Raw genomic sequence first — 14,429 nt, forward strand, 5'->3', positions numbered from 1 at the left:
CCATGTTCCTGATATCGACTGTGCCACAGGGAATTGCAATATTGTATTGCATAACACTAACAAGATGGTTAAAACCAAGTAACAGGAGCAATTCTGCAGTAAGTTCTAGTGATGCATCAGCTCAGTACTTCATGGCAAAATTATACAGTGTGTTTAAATAAAATACACAAATACTGGATAACAAAACAAAGCACTACACAAGAATACAGAATTACTGTGAAAGCTTTATCTGTTACAAGACATGCGGAGTCACTGTGTTCAGTTAACACACTTGTGACATTCTTTTTGCAAGATTTTCAATAAAAACTAGGTTTAGATTAAATTACTGTTCAACAAATGCTTGAGGTTTATGCACTATGTAAAGAAACATGAACTGGTTTTTTTGACTTGAGTGTGTAGCCCTGGAGCCATCTTGTAATTGTAAATGTCTAATTTTTTTGCTTTGTACTACTAAAGTTTAATTTGCAGTCTAAAAATTAACTGAAAACCAGCCCAGATATAGTAACTGGCAGTTGTGCTGAAGTCAGTGGTACTGGATTAGCGCTACTACTAGGTTACTCTGGTCTTGTTGAATCTGGGCTTTCTCTGGGTAGGAACATGTTTTTCATGGATGAGGGATGATTGAAGATTTTAATACAAATGTTGACCCTAAAAATGTTCTAAACAGTTATTTGACTCTAGGAAGCCCTCTCTAACATTTCTGCCATACTTCTAAATGTTAAGAAACTGCACAAAAGGATGAAAACTATCTAAAATAACTTGTATTTCAACATTCACAAGTCAGCTGTGCACTTCAGTAGTTTAGCATCTCATCTGGGAGGATAAGGCAGCTATTTCTGAACAATTATAGATTCATCTACTGAGATTGTGTAGGGAACTTTTTCCTGATATAGATTATTTACCTTCTTTTGTCTGATGTGGTCTCTTGAAAAATTTGTGCAGATAACAGAAATATGTAACTTTAATATGTAGAGCGTAAAAGAATATCAAAATCACTAGCAGTTGATTTCAGTGGTGGTGAACCTGCGTAGTATTGGATATCTCATAGTAAACTATTTCTTTTCTCCTTTCTTTTCTCAGGAGACGTTGATCCAACAGCAAGTGTCATTTCATTAGGTCCTGTATCTCTGATGTTGTGGATAGTGGAGTCCTCCAGCGATTAAATGAGAGCAGTGGACACATCTCAGCATGTCAGTCTAGAGCGTTCAGAATCGAAACCTGGGACAGGCTGGGGCCGTGGGGCAGAAACAACAGCCTCCCCTCTTCCCCCCAACCCCACACAGAACAAGTGGAAGCTTCCAGTCATGGCCTACCAAAAAAAAAAAAAAAAAAAAAAAAGCGCTTTTTGTTATGGGAACCGCATTGAGGGTTAATTTTCTCATAAGAGCAGAAGTAAATGAATGAGATGGTTAACTTGACCAGTGAGCAGCTTGGTGAAAACAAAGATCAACCTGAAATTCAGATGGATTACACTGGAATGGAAAGGGTCTTTGACAGCTCAGTATGTGGGAGAACAACGTTCTAAACTTGGTGGAAGTTACGTTCTCTCCGAATTGAGCACTTTGTGTTGGAAGGAGATTCTTTGGGGGCTGCAAATCTACAGTAGAAAAATGTAGAGCAAATGGTGAAATCTAAAAGAAAACCCTGACACATAGGATAACTTCTTATCAAACACTCCTCAGCGAGAAAGTTTTTGGTTAAGAAACAGCCTTTTGCTGCCAGATGAGCAAGGAAGAGGGGGTGGGGAGTGGGGAGGGGTGAAAAACTTAAGAGCCAAGGAGGTAAAATGTCTGCTAAGGTTTAAAATAGAATGTGAAGTTGATTAACACAGGGTGTTGACTCGTACTGCTTGGAACAGCCTGACACCAGCCTAAGGACAGGGATATAGTTGAGCCCATTGTATGTATCATTGAAAACCAAAATGTGCCAGTCAGCATAACAGGAGGATGTCAAGGAGTGGATCCAAATATTTTTGTTGATCTTCATGGGTTGATAAGCCTCTGTGTCTATTAAAAGAAACAAACAAACAAAAAGTTTAAAAAAAAAAAAAAGATTTAAGTCTGGAAACAAGTAGAATTTTTATTTTTTTCTAAGTAGAAATGAGGTTTCTTGGTCTGTTTCTGACAATCTGTTATTTATTAGCATAGTTTTTTTGTTTGCGTTCAGGTAGAGGTAGTTAATTGAGTTAAGGAGCCCATCTGTATGTTACTAATAATTCTTTTTTCTAGCTCTTTTAAAATCCTTTTTACCACTGTTTTTTGTTTCTGCATGTAGGAAAAGAGACTTGTAAAATTGTAACATTTCATACAGAAATGCCGCCCGATCTTCACCAGCTTCAGAAATCTGACCTTTGCCAATGCTGCAATAAAGTGTTGTAATTTAGAATTGGTGTCTGTCTCTTAACGTCGACTTTGTTCTTCGAAATGATGTTTTGAAGAGTTTGTGTTGTGGGGCTGTAGCTCGGACAGTGCTTTGTACAAGCAACATAAAAATAGATGACATTTTACCAAAACGGGGGGATTTCTGCCCCAAGAAACACACTTGAAGCACGCTTAGTAAATGTAAGTTTTTCTTGCTGTTTAGCAAAGAGTCGTGAAACTTGAGATGATCATTAAGCTGTCCTGTGCAGATGGTGCCTCTGAAAGGAGCGACTTCAACACGGCCTCACCTGCCTGCGGCAGCTCCCTCTTCCCCCTTCGTGCTGTGCAGACCCGGGGCTTGTGCAGCCCTGTGGTGAACCGACCGGAAAACTGCCCTGAGCTAAATCAAGCAGGGATGCTTTGGAGAGAAGAATTGAAGGTTTTTACAATGTGCCTACTTTACATTCTTTAATCACAGAATTTGAACACTGAGAGAGGAACGACGGCAAGTGCAGCTCTAGGTCTGCTCCTTCATTCCCACGCTGTCGGGTTGGGAAGTGCTGGAATCATTGGAGCACCTTTTCCCCGAGGACCTCGCTGGTCAGGCTGGTGGCAGACAGTTTCTGGTTTGCAGAGCGTGGCTTGAAGTTCTCATAACATCACACGTAGATGCGTTTCTCTACATTTTGTAAGGAGGCAAGTATACTGGAAGCGTGCAGTCACCCAAACCCCGCTGCCTTTTCACAACTCTCTCCAGTACAGTTGTGTCTGTGCTCAGAGAAGGTACTTCCCGTGCCGTGGCTGGGGGGGTATGTGCCCTCTAAGGAGGAGTATGTTGTAGGAAGAGCAGGTCTTCGTTTCAAGCCTTGTGTGATTCTTTTAATTTCATTTTTTTCTACATAAAATTTATGGGTGGGTGTATTAATCACATTTGTAACTCCGAGCTCCTCCAGGAATGTCTGCTACAGCAGTATGACCATATCCATTGGTCAAATCTAATTTTCCCTTCCCTGATGAAAAATGCCCACCAATTCCTAATAGCAAATTAAGCAGCTAATTGTGGTCCAAACTAAAGTCAACTTCCTTTTCTCAACATGCTGCTTAGTTTCAAAAGCATTTAATTTATCCAAATTGAATAACTGCATAAAAATAAAATGTGAATTCACATCAGCTCTGTTTGGTATGTGTCAATGCCTTGGATGGAATTTGGACCAGTGGAAATATCTTTATAAAATTAGTTTGGGGTCAGCTGGGGATTTCCCTGACCTCAGGCTGAAATCAAAAAACAATTCAGTGAAACCTTTTGAAGTTTAATTTTAGAAAAAATTATTCTAATGTTATGCTGAATAAAAATCTTATGTCAAAAATCATTGTGAGTGAAACAGCGTTGAGCATATACACTGAAAAAATGTTTGCATCCTATTGATTCGCTTTTCCATTTTCTAGCCCCCCCCCATCCTGGTGGTGTGCCTCGCTGCCCTCCTGCTGCTTGCAGAGCAGTTTTGCCACCTGATTCCTGCACAGTTTGTTGCTATGTGGATTGCATGGCTTCCTTTAAAGAATATTTAATTAAAAGGGTCAGGTGAGCAGCCTGGTTTTGATACAGGAACAGGGGAATAACCTATATTTTGATCAGTGCTTCTCTGTTACCTAGGAATATTGCTGCTTTATCCAGGCTACAGGATGTTTCATTTTAATGAAGTTCAGTCTAATACCATTGCTCCTCTTTTCCTACAGCACAGTGACCCGCAGGTGTGACAGGTCACTGGGTAAATCATTTGATGGGCGAGAGGATGTTCCTTGGGGAGCGTTTCTCGAGGGATTCCAGTCAAAAGCGCATTTAGCAAAGAGCATTTCTAAAGCAGCATTCCCGAACGTGTGAGCAAGTAGTTAAATCTGGGAAAATGTACGTAGTGAAAGAGAAATTGTTTCACATCCTTGATTGTGTAAAAGATCTCTGTTATCTTATCGTTCTCTGGAAAGAATTTGGACTCGAGTCAGGTCCTGGAATTTGAAGTTGCGTCTTCACTGATGTGAGGCTCGTTTTTCCTGGCTTGCTGACAACCAGATAATGTGTTGCATGATTGAACAATTTTTTTGCCTGTTTTCGATGGCAGTATCTCCTCCTGCATCTCTCAAGCCCCTAAAACTCAAGGCAGGGGACTGGGGGAATGAAGTCCTTCCCACTGTAGATCAGGTTTGTGACCACCTGAGGAACCTGAACATATGTAAGTCCATGGGACCCAACGAGTTGTGCCTTGGAGTTGCTCAGCGTGGAGAAGAGAAGGATCCAGGGAGACCTAATTGCAGCCTTTCAATATATAAAGGGGGCTTAAAGAAAGATGGAGAGAGGCTTTTTACCAGGGCCTGTAGTGCTAGGACGAGGAGCAGCAGTTTTAAACTGAAAGAGGGTAGATTTATATTAGATATAAGGAAGAAATTCTTTACTGTGAGGGTGATGAAACACTGGCACAGGTTTCCCAGAGAAGCTGTGGCTGCCCCCTCCCTGGAAGGGTTCAAGGCCAGGTTGGATGGGGCTTTGGGCAACCTGGGCTAGTGGAAGGTGTCCCAGCCCATGGCAGGGGGGTTGGGACTAGATGGTCTTTAAGGTCTCTTCCACCCCAAACCATCCTGTGATCTGTGATGTACAGCACATCACTTGAGGCCTGTTTGAGCTGAGGTGCTGTGTTAGTCCTTGCTCTGGGATGGAGCCAAGGTGACTGGGAAGGTCCAATATTAGAAAGTGCTGGATTCACCCGGGAATGTCAGTACTCACAGGCAACACTGTGAAGTTCAGCTGGTGGGATCGGCTGTCTTTTTCTACCCTGCAATGCTGTAATGTGATAAAATTTTAAAAATGGTATAAAACTTTTTTTTTAGTGAATTGCTGAGTTTTCAGACTTGCTCTAATTTTATTGACTTCCCAAGCCTTTAGAGAAGTCAGTTCTGTTTGTGTTATGGAGATAATATATGCAAATACATCAAAGCACCCACACCGCGGCACCCACGCATAATGTAATTTTATATATAATAATGCTTAAAAAAACACCTCCGCATTGTGGATACTGCCTGATTTGCTGAAGTTTTCAGGTTTTTTTCTTCATTTGCCCTTTCCGGTGAAGCAGCAATTGTGTGCTTGGCAGGGCAGCCCCATGAGAGCTGCGAGGAGTTACCGTGTTCAGCCCCGGCAGTTCGCTGACGCAGCCTTCTCTTTACTTCACACGGGAACGCGTTTGACTTAAGTAAATGCAGTGCTGTTGAAAAGTGCTGACTTGGGGAAATAACCCAGGATGGGCTTTGTGGGCTGGCAGCGCCGCTCTTCCCAGCCCGCCCAGCTGAGCAGCATCAGCACCGGCTGCGGCCGAGGGCGAGCAATTAATAGTCCGTGCATGTCCGACCTAAGGACCTCCGACGCTGCGGGAGAGGCACGGCGCTGCCCGGGCAGGGTCGCTGAGCCGCTGTCAGTACACGCTCGTTATCAGAACGGCCAGTGCACTTTTCTGTCGGGAGGTATAAATGAAGGTAGAGAAATGAAAAAGTGGGTAAACCAACTTGCTAATTACTATTGTCCCCAAAAAGTTGTGCTGTAGTGTTAAGATCACGTATGCCAGCCAGGTTAAGTCAGTATTTTCAAAATAAATACAACAATAATAGTACCTTGAGCCTGCTGTTGCCCCCTGATAAATACATTAACATTTTTACTTTTTTTTTTTTTTCCTTTGAGCTTCATCTCTCATTTTTTCCACACCACGTTTTTTCCTCGGCCGCGTGCCACTGCCCTGCTGAAGATGCTCGTCTGAGACGACACTTTGCTGTCTCTTCTCAGAACTCAACTATAAATAGGTTTTTTCCAACCACTCCAAGTGTATTGGAAGTAGGAAACTATTTGGGCAAATATCAAACAAGTGAGTAAATGTCAAAACATTTACTCGTATTGTTTGAATTATAAACTTTGCTTTTAAGTTATTATTGTCAGGCTATGATTGTGCCATTAAAACACTTGGTGGTTATGATCATCGTTAAGAACAAACAGTGTTTTGTTCAACAGACTCCTTCCTTCCTTCCTTCCTTCCTTCCCTCCATTACCTGGATCCAAGCTGTCAGGCAAATAAAAAAATGGCTGAGACATTTAAAAATTTAGATTTTGCTGGTGTTTGTTTGTTCTTTGACATTTACCTGTAGGAAAAAAAATTCTGTTGTGCATGGAATAAAGAGGAGTGACCTTTTCTGCTGGAAACAAGTCATGGTTGACAGTCCAAGAGCTTAAAAACTTTGTTTTATTTACCCCCCTTTTTTTTTTGCAGGTTTTTGGTAGTACCTCAGGGTTCTCTTGGTAAGGACACACCCATCACACTCTCATTAATGTGTTTCACAGCCCTGATGCTCATGAGGGACCTGGGAAGCCATTTTGGGTGCTGGTGATGCTCTTCTCCACTAAAGGTACCAACCTTTTAGCTGTGATACAGCTGTTGGCATTATTTTTTAGCTTTGGGAGGCTCTGTAGTTTTGTTGCAATCCCACATCTGTTCCTTGTAGTTCTGATAGTAGCATTTTGTAGGTAAATGGAGATAAGCATCATTGCTGTCCTGCCAGCCCCAACACTCCACAGGTGTGAGCCACCTCCCTCCGGTGCAGCCCTGGGGTTGGCAGCATGATGAGAAAACCAGCGGGTGTCTATAGTTTGGGTCATGTGATTGTGGTAGGTACCTGGCTGCACGCTCTGCTCCATCCATTTGATTTAAGTTATTGACATTTTGGGAAAAATACTAGCTTTGAGTTTATCTACGTGGTGTGAAATCCGTGTGGCCACATTTGTCCCTGAGAAATAACACCACCGGCGTGCTCCTGATAAATTACCCAGTACTTGAAGGCTGGTTACATCACTCAGCTCTATTTGCAGAAAATACTTCTAGACAGTTCCTGCCCCTGGAGCCCCCTTGGTAACAACACAGGGATGATTTTTGTGGCAGCTTGTCCTAATGGACCATAACTTCTCCGCATGGTCAAGTGCTGTTCCAGCGTGCTGATCACCTGAATCACAGTCCAGGCCCTACTGCAGGGTGTTATCTTTGCATCTAAACAGCTGCGCCGCTAAACCTGTCAGTGCTGCCTGGTCCCAGCAAGCTCCACGGCACCTGATGGGTGTTCGGCTGTCCCCAGGCCTCTATCAGTATCAGCGTCCTGCAGTGATAAAGGTGAGGAGCATCATTTTGGGGTAGACAGAGCTACTTGTAGGAGTTTGAAATATTTCATTTATTTCAGATGTCAAATTTCCCTCCCAGATGCTGGAATTTGAGCTCTCTGTGCACGAGGAGTCTCCCGCTGTGTACTGCTCTTCCTCAAAATAGGAATTTAAACTGGAAGATAAACCTTAAAATGCAGAAAACACCAAAGGTGGTGTGACCAGTCAGGGAGTGATGCTGTAAAAAGTGATGTGTTGGGTCCTGCTGATTCCACTAAAAAAAAAAGCCCTCTGGTATCTATAAAGCCTCATACAGATGCAAAATTGCTCAGGTGCCTGCATGTGAAAATGGGCTGAGATGTCCACGCTGTGTGTGAGGCATCGAAGTCCTGCTGCAGTTGGTGGAAATCAGATCAGTGAAGCCTCAGCAGCTACTAGGTGTTTCCTTTAGGGTGAGTTCAGCTGCTGCCAAGGTGTCACGGGCAAGATCGCCGTTGTGGTAGTAGGAGCTGCGTGTCCTGCATATCCATAGCCACCAAAATTCAGGTGCCTTTAAGTGCGTGAGGCTATCAGAGGTGCTACCCAAGGCCTCTCTGTGGGACTGGCAGATATGATACGGGGCTTAGGGTAGACCTGTGTCCTTCTCCAGCGGCACCAGAGGCTCAGCCAGGGTATGCCAGGGCACGAAACATCCCTAAATACATGTGAGCAAACAAATTGGGTTGCTCTGACCGCAGTCAGCTCGCTGTGGGAGAAGAAATGCTGAAACAGTGTTAACGAGAGACTTAATTTTGTTGGCATTACTCACTACTGTCAGCTCTGCCTCCCTGCACAGAAGGAAAAGCCCGTGCAGATACAGGGGTTGGGGATACCCAAGGAGCCTGCTCTGGACTGCTGTTCTCTGCTTGCTGATGCTACTTCCTAGGACTTGTAGCCACCAATCATCCCTTAAAAGCCTCTTTTCTGGTTAATTTGGTAAAATAAAATAAAATAAAATAAAATAAAATAAAATAAAATAAAATAAAATAAAATAAAATAAAATAATCCCCACTTTGGAGACAGACATTAATTTCTGAACCCTTGGCTTATGTCTTGGGCAGTTCCCGATGGAAAAGAGCAATGCCCTGAAAGAGCAGTGACTGACCAACTGCGCCCGCCTCTCCTCAGCCAGGGGCTGCTCCAAGGGAGCCGGGTTCAGAAACTTCCACACCAGCAGGGCCAGGACACCACACACACTGTGTGTGCCTGGCACTGGGGCCACCGCTCGTCCTTGCTTGCATCTTCAGGGAATGGATTGCTGGAAGCCCCCTCCAGCTGCCCTGCAAAGCTCATGTCTGCTCTACAAGGGAGAGCTGTTCCTGGCTGCAGAGCTGCTCAGTGTCACTGCCCAGCTTGCTGCCCCACTATCTGATTTTTTAAATTATACATATATATATATATGCACACACATATCTCTCTCACGTATCTGTTCATAGTAAGCTAAAGATCAGATGTTCTCTCCTGGGAAGCAAGATGAATGTGTCAGGCTTTCATAACCCACCTGAAGAGAGGTTTGGTGTCTCTATTAATCCAGTAAGTGCTACAAGTTGCTGGAAGTTGCATCCCTGGAGTGATGGAAATGAAGTTCAGGTAACCAAGTAGCATGAGCGAACTGAGAGGCAGCTTTGGCTTTTCTTATCTCCACTCTGAGAAGCTCTTCAGGTGGAGTTGGGGGCTCTGGCTTCCTCCTGGGGCTCATGGTGGGAAGAGCCCTCTCCTGGGAGGAGGAACTGGCCGTCAGCCTGGTCAGGGAGGATCAGTCCGCTTCTCTCCAGGAATTCAGCTGAGCTGCTCCAGGCAGACACCGGTTCCTCATCCCTCCTGTGGCTTCCTCATCCCTTCTGTGGCTTCCTCATCCCTCCTGCAGCAGCCTTTCTTTTCCAGTGGAAAGATGGATGCAACAGCAGGACTTAGACAAACTCTCCCTTCCTCATTGTAACCCCCGGGAGGTGTAACTGGCTGCAGCTTATTATTCAGGTTGGTCCCAAATCCAATGCCCTGTGAAACTAGGGGTTTATTACCAGCTGTGAGTCTCACCTAACATAAAATCAGAGAAAGCATCACTCTTGCCTGCAGGGTGACACGCCGCAGAGGAAAGTCTCCGCGCTTGGCATGGCCGGCACAGAGCCCAGGGGTTTATTATAGGATGTACCAGGAAGCGCCGCGCCGGGCACACTGTGCCTATTTCCTGAGCATGAACGCGCTGGGAAACTCGTGCCATAAATAAAAATTAAACCTAATCAGGCAAACTAAATCCATTTAGGAGGCAGGAAATGTTCCACGGTAATGAAGTTTGTGTCTTGAAGCCTGAAGATCCTGTTGATCCTCTACCCTTGTGCTGGCTTGTATATTGGGAATAGAAATGTGCTGACAACTGGTTCCTAATAGACGTTTAAATATGAAGAAATAATCTCCCTCCTGCCATGACAGCTTATACAAATATTCTTTTTCTTCTGGTGTCATTCCACCCTCTGAACATCAGGACAATGGGTGGCTTATCCTCATTAATCAGAGTATGAACAACTCATTGAACACGAGTGTAAGCTTCCACACTCCTGGTTTTTCTCCTGGGCTGGCAAGTAAATAGTACGGAAGGGGTAGGTGTGGTGGTGGGAGAGGAAGGGTGATTCAGGATCAGTGTGTAAGCCTGGCAACTGAAGGTCAAGCTCATCTCTGCTTTTTTTTCTTGGCTTAACATCATCACCCTCGTTTCCCAGCTGGGAAATGCAGCTCTTGCCCCTTCTCACAGGGATGGGTAAGCAAGCAAAGAACAGATAAAAAAACTACACAACTTTCAGATGCTTACAATAGCAAAAGCTCAAAGAGTAGAGAGCTTCCGTTGAAATTATGGGAAAAAATACATCATGAACATTTGATGGTGAAGTTGACCTCCCCAAACCTCTGAGGAAATGAGTGATCCCATTGTAACAGAGCACTCCGAGGCTGAATCAGAGAGGGAAGTGACTTGCACGGGAAGGCACTGTCAGCGATAGGAGCGGAGTGCTGTGATAGCTGCCACGAAGCACGCACGTGTGCTGCGCCCAGCAAGAGCTGGGTCTCCAGGGCAGCTTGGTGCTAGCTCTCCCATTCACAAAGGACACTTGCACCCTGTCATACAGCTGCATCCAGCTCCCTAAGGCTTCCTGGTCACTCCTGGGCTGAACAAGCCCTGGCTCAAGGAGCTGGAACCTGCCCTAGGGTCTGTGGGAAGCTTTGACAGGGAGCATGGAGACACTGGGAGGTAGATGTGCGCTTACTGGGAGAGCTTGGATGTGGTTTTGTCATCGACTTGCAAATACAAGTGTGCTGCTCAGCTGTAACCACTAAGCCCATCTTCCCCTCCAGGTCTGGCTCATCTCTGGGCAACACATCGCTTGACCATTGCCAGCCCTGTTGCATTAGTCTCTCAGATGTTTTTCAGTAACTCTGCTGTAATCTTCTGCTTACAAACAGGGAAATGGAGAGGAAGGATGTCCTGGCTCCTCCACCACGGCAGCGCCTGGGGGCTGGTTATGGAAGGTGACCAGGGTTTCCTACATGATGAAAGCCATGGTGTAGCCACACTTCCTAACCCAACCTGCCCCAGGTTACTCATAGCTCTGCCTGGGGCTGCTCGCTAACAAATAAGGGGAATTACTGCAGAGTTTCACAACAGATAAGGTGAGACAATTGTTGCCTTCTGCTCCATGCAGCGTTTTGCTGCTCAGGTGGCTGGTGTGGCACTTGGCAGGGGCTGAGCTGGCAGGAAGGGCTGGTTTGAGAGCAGTGCAGCTGAGGTGACACCCCTGCGGGATCCGAGGGGACACTGTACTGGGTGCAGCAATTGCCAGTGAAGGGACTAGGGCAAATAGCTGTGACAGACCTCAAGCAGAAGCTCAACACAGTCCTTGGCTGGTACAGGGGTGGATGTTCAACCTTGCAGGCTTTGGAAACTGGAGCTGCACCTTACTTCAATAGTTAAGCAAAAAATTTTATGTATTTTTTTAAATTCAAACCTTTACTGTACACAAATTTTTATAATTTTTTTTTTAATTCATGGGGAACCCCCCCCCCCATACCCCAAAAACTTGGGCTTTGTTTGTGCCTCCCTCTGTCCTCACCTAACAGCTGCATTTCTTTGTGATACAGAGACCCCCAGGCTAACAGTACCTCAGAAGCTTTGGGGAACTTCTCAGAATTAGTTTGATTCCTGGGGCTCTGTCAAACATTCATTAAAGCTCAGGGGCAGGTGCAAAGACAATCTGAAGCTGAGTTGGCTCCTTCAAGTCTGCCAGCTGGTTTCTCTACCATTCCTCATGCCTGCTCAGTTTAATCCTAAAGTTACTGACATGTCTTCTGGTTTTCTTTATTTTGCTGGTTGTAAGTAACAACAGGCAAATCCAAAGGCTGAGAAGCAAGGACTAGCCCTACTAACAAAAATAACCTTTCCTTGCAGCTCCCTTGAGGTAAGAGCACATCTGACCATTTGATGAAGTAGTCAGGGATGCACTGACAACTTGTCAAGGAAGGCATTTCCTAGTTTGGGAGGGGTCACCTCATATAGGAAAAGAAAGCCCCATTCTGAAAGGGAAAAAAAAAAGACCAAACAAAACTAAAACACATGAGAGAAGGGTGTGTTTCCCTTGGAATGGTTTGGCTCCATCTAGTCTAAGGACCCTCCCTACCTCAGGGAAAAAGATATTTATAGTTTGGGAGTCAGTGCCGTGATGAAGACTCCTCTGCCTTTGCGTCTACACGAGGCAGGGATTATCTGAAAGCAAGATGCTGTGCAGGTGGAGGGTTGCGTGCAAGAAGCGATGAATTAAAGACTTCCTCTCCTTTAAGGTCCATGTCTAAAAGGAGCATCCATATCTTCCATACGCATCTGTTTTACTATCACCTTGCTAAACTCAATTACTAGTGCCAGTACACGAGCGTACGCTGGTATCACTTGTTCTGGCAAGTTAACAGGAATAAGTGTCAGACAGAATTATGGACAAAACAGGTATCTAGCTAACATAACTCGCTCTTCAGCTAGTGGCCAAGCAATGCTAAATGAAGAGCTGAGGGGACAGCAGAAGCGCCTCACAGCGCAGGCAGGGACCATGCTCCCCTCTCACTGGGTTGAGCAGTCACATCGCTGCTGCCTTCCTACTCCAAGGCCCTTCCTCCCCTGGCTTTGCAATCATCACTGAGGTCGTGCAACCTCTGAACACAGGCCCCAAGACACCACTCAAACCACCATCTGCGTGACTGCTGCCAACGTAGCTGCAGCTAGTGCTATTCCAGCACAGATGTAAGCTCATAACCTCTCAAAATATTAAAAGTATATTGGTAGGATGATGCCAGACCAACTTGCTGTCAGATTCTTGGAGCAGAAGAAAGAGGGTAACTTTTAGAGGTAAATACATTTAAGTAAGGTAAACAGACTTTCAAGTTTTTCTACTCACTTCACATTCACTCCCGTCATCTTTCAGTGCTGACCTATTAAACACATCAAATGACCTGTTTAGGGTACAAGTCATCAAGAACAAGTTAGCTGGAGTTCTGGGTGCTGCAGGGGTATGGGATACACCTGAAAACTGAACTATCAGGGACGGCTTGGCTTTGTAGCTGCCTCCAGTGCTGCCTGAACAATCCTACACTATCACTGTGCTCACCACTGCTTTTGAGCTGTGCTACCCTTGGCTCCCACTCTGCCAGGAATAACGATGACCAATCAGGCAGCTAAAGAATGTGTTCTGTAATTTTTACCTTTGTGGGTTCAGTTACAAAACAGTCTGAGTTCATTCAGGAGCGCTGTAAACTCCAGTCCTTCTGTTTGTGCCTCCAGCAGTACAGAAAACCAGTCCCAGCTGCTGAGCTAAAACTACCATCTACACATGTAGCCTCACACCTTCCCTGATCAGTTATGCATATCACTTTCTGAAGCTGTTTATTTTTAAGGGAGAAACCTCATTTTTTTTGTGTGTGTGTGTGTATAAAACAAGTACAGGAGGAATCAAAACATCAAAAGCTTATTCCCAAATCTGCAGCCACTTGAAAGGCTGACAGTGACTGGGCAGCTGTGTGAGGTTTTACCCTACAGCAAAGGTGAGGCACTGTAACTTACAATTTAGTTTAAGTTTCACTATAGATTGAGCCAAGTTATTCTCTCACACTGGCTCCAAGCTGGACACAGTTATCAGAGGCCACCTGCACTGTCCTGGCTGAGACATGTACCCAAGCCCTGAGGCAGCCTTGGAAACCTTACGGACATGCTGCTAGACCTGCTGATTCTTTTTGGCTACCACCAACATCCTGCCTGGGGGATAAAAAAGTAGCTCATGCAAATGGAAGTTAACTTTTTTCTACAGTGATTTCCATTCTATGATACATTTGGACAAATGCTCAACGCCACCTGTATACAATAAAAAGAAATCCATCTTCAAGACAGTAGAATTGTTTCAAGGGTTCCTCCCAGGTACAAGCTGGGGTGGTAGGGGCAGCCTGCATGAAGCACTAGGGGCTGAGGCCACTGAATGCAGCCACTCATTCCTGAACACCTGGTTCTTCTGAGGGTTTTGTCATCATTGTTATTAAATCAAAGGTTGTTAGTTTTGGCTCTAAACCATTCCCTACTTAAGTGGGACAAGTCTCAGCAGCAGATGATTTAGCCACCACCTCAGCTATGTAGCATTTCTTTTGGAAATCTTCACCTCTATACTCTACTTAGCAGCAGTAACTCTAGTAACATGTCAGAGTCAGCACTGATTCTGGGTTGGAAGTGTCCTAGCAGTCTTGATATGCAAGTATCCAAACGAAAGACAGAAAGGCAGCAAGCACACGTGCTCAGAAGGGATGGACAGGAATATTCTCTAAAGGAGAAC

General features: G+C 44.9%; 1 protein-coding gene across 7 annotated transcripts in view; it reads left to right on the plus strand.

Moving 5' to 3' along the window:
• The window catches only part of UPF2 (UPF2 regulator of nonsense mediated mRNA decay), a 65,906-nt gene extending 63,521 nt beyond the window's left edge, over positions 1-2,385 (plus strand). For all 7 annotated transcript variants that reach the window (XM_074828012.1, XM_074828008.1, XM_074828013.1 and 4 more), the window contains one exon: positions 1,081-2,385. In XM_074828012.1, the coding sequence (XP_074684113.1) occupies positions 1,081-1,090 (10 nt within the window). In that variant the 3' untranslated portion in view covers positions 1,091-2,385. The remainder of the gene's footprint in view (positions 1-1,080) is intronic.
• Positions 2,386-14,429: the final 12,044 nt, after the last annotated feature.

Source organism: Strix aluco, chromosome 5 (genome assembly GCF_031877795.1).
Source record: "Strix aluco isolate bStrAlu1 chromosome 5, bStrAlu1.hap1, whole genome shotgun sequence".
NCBI classification, from domain to species: Eukaryota; Metazoa; Chordata; class Aves; order Strigiformes; family Strigidae; genus Strix; species Strix aluco.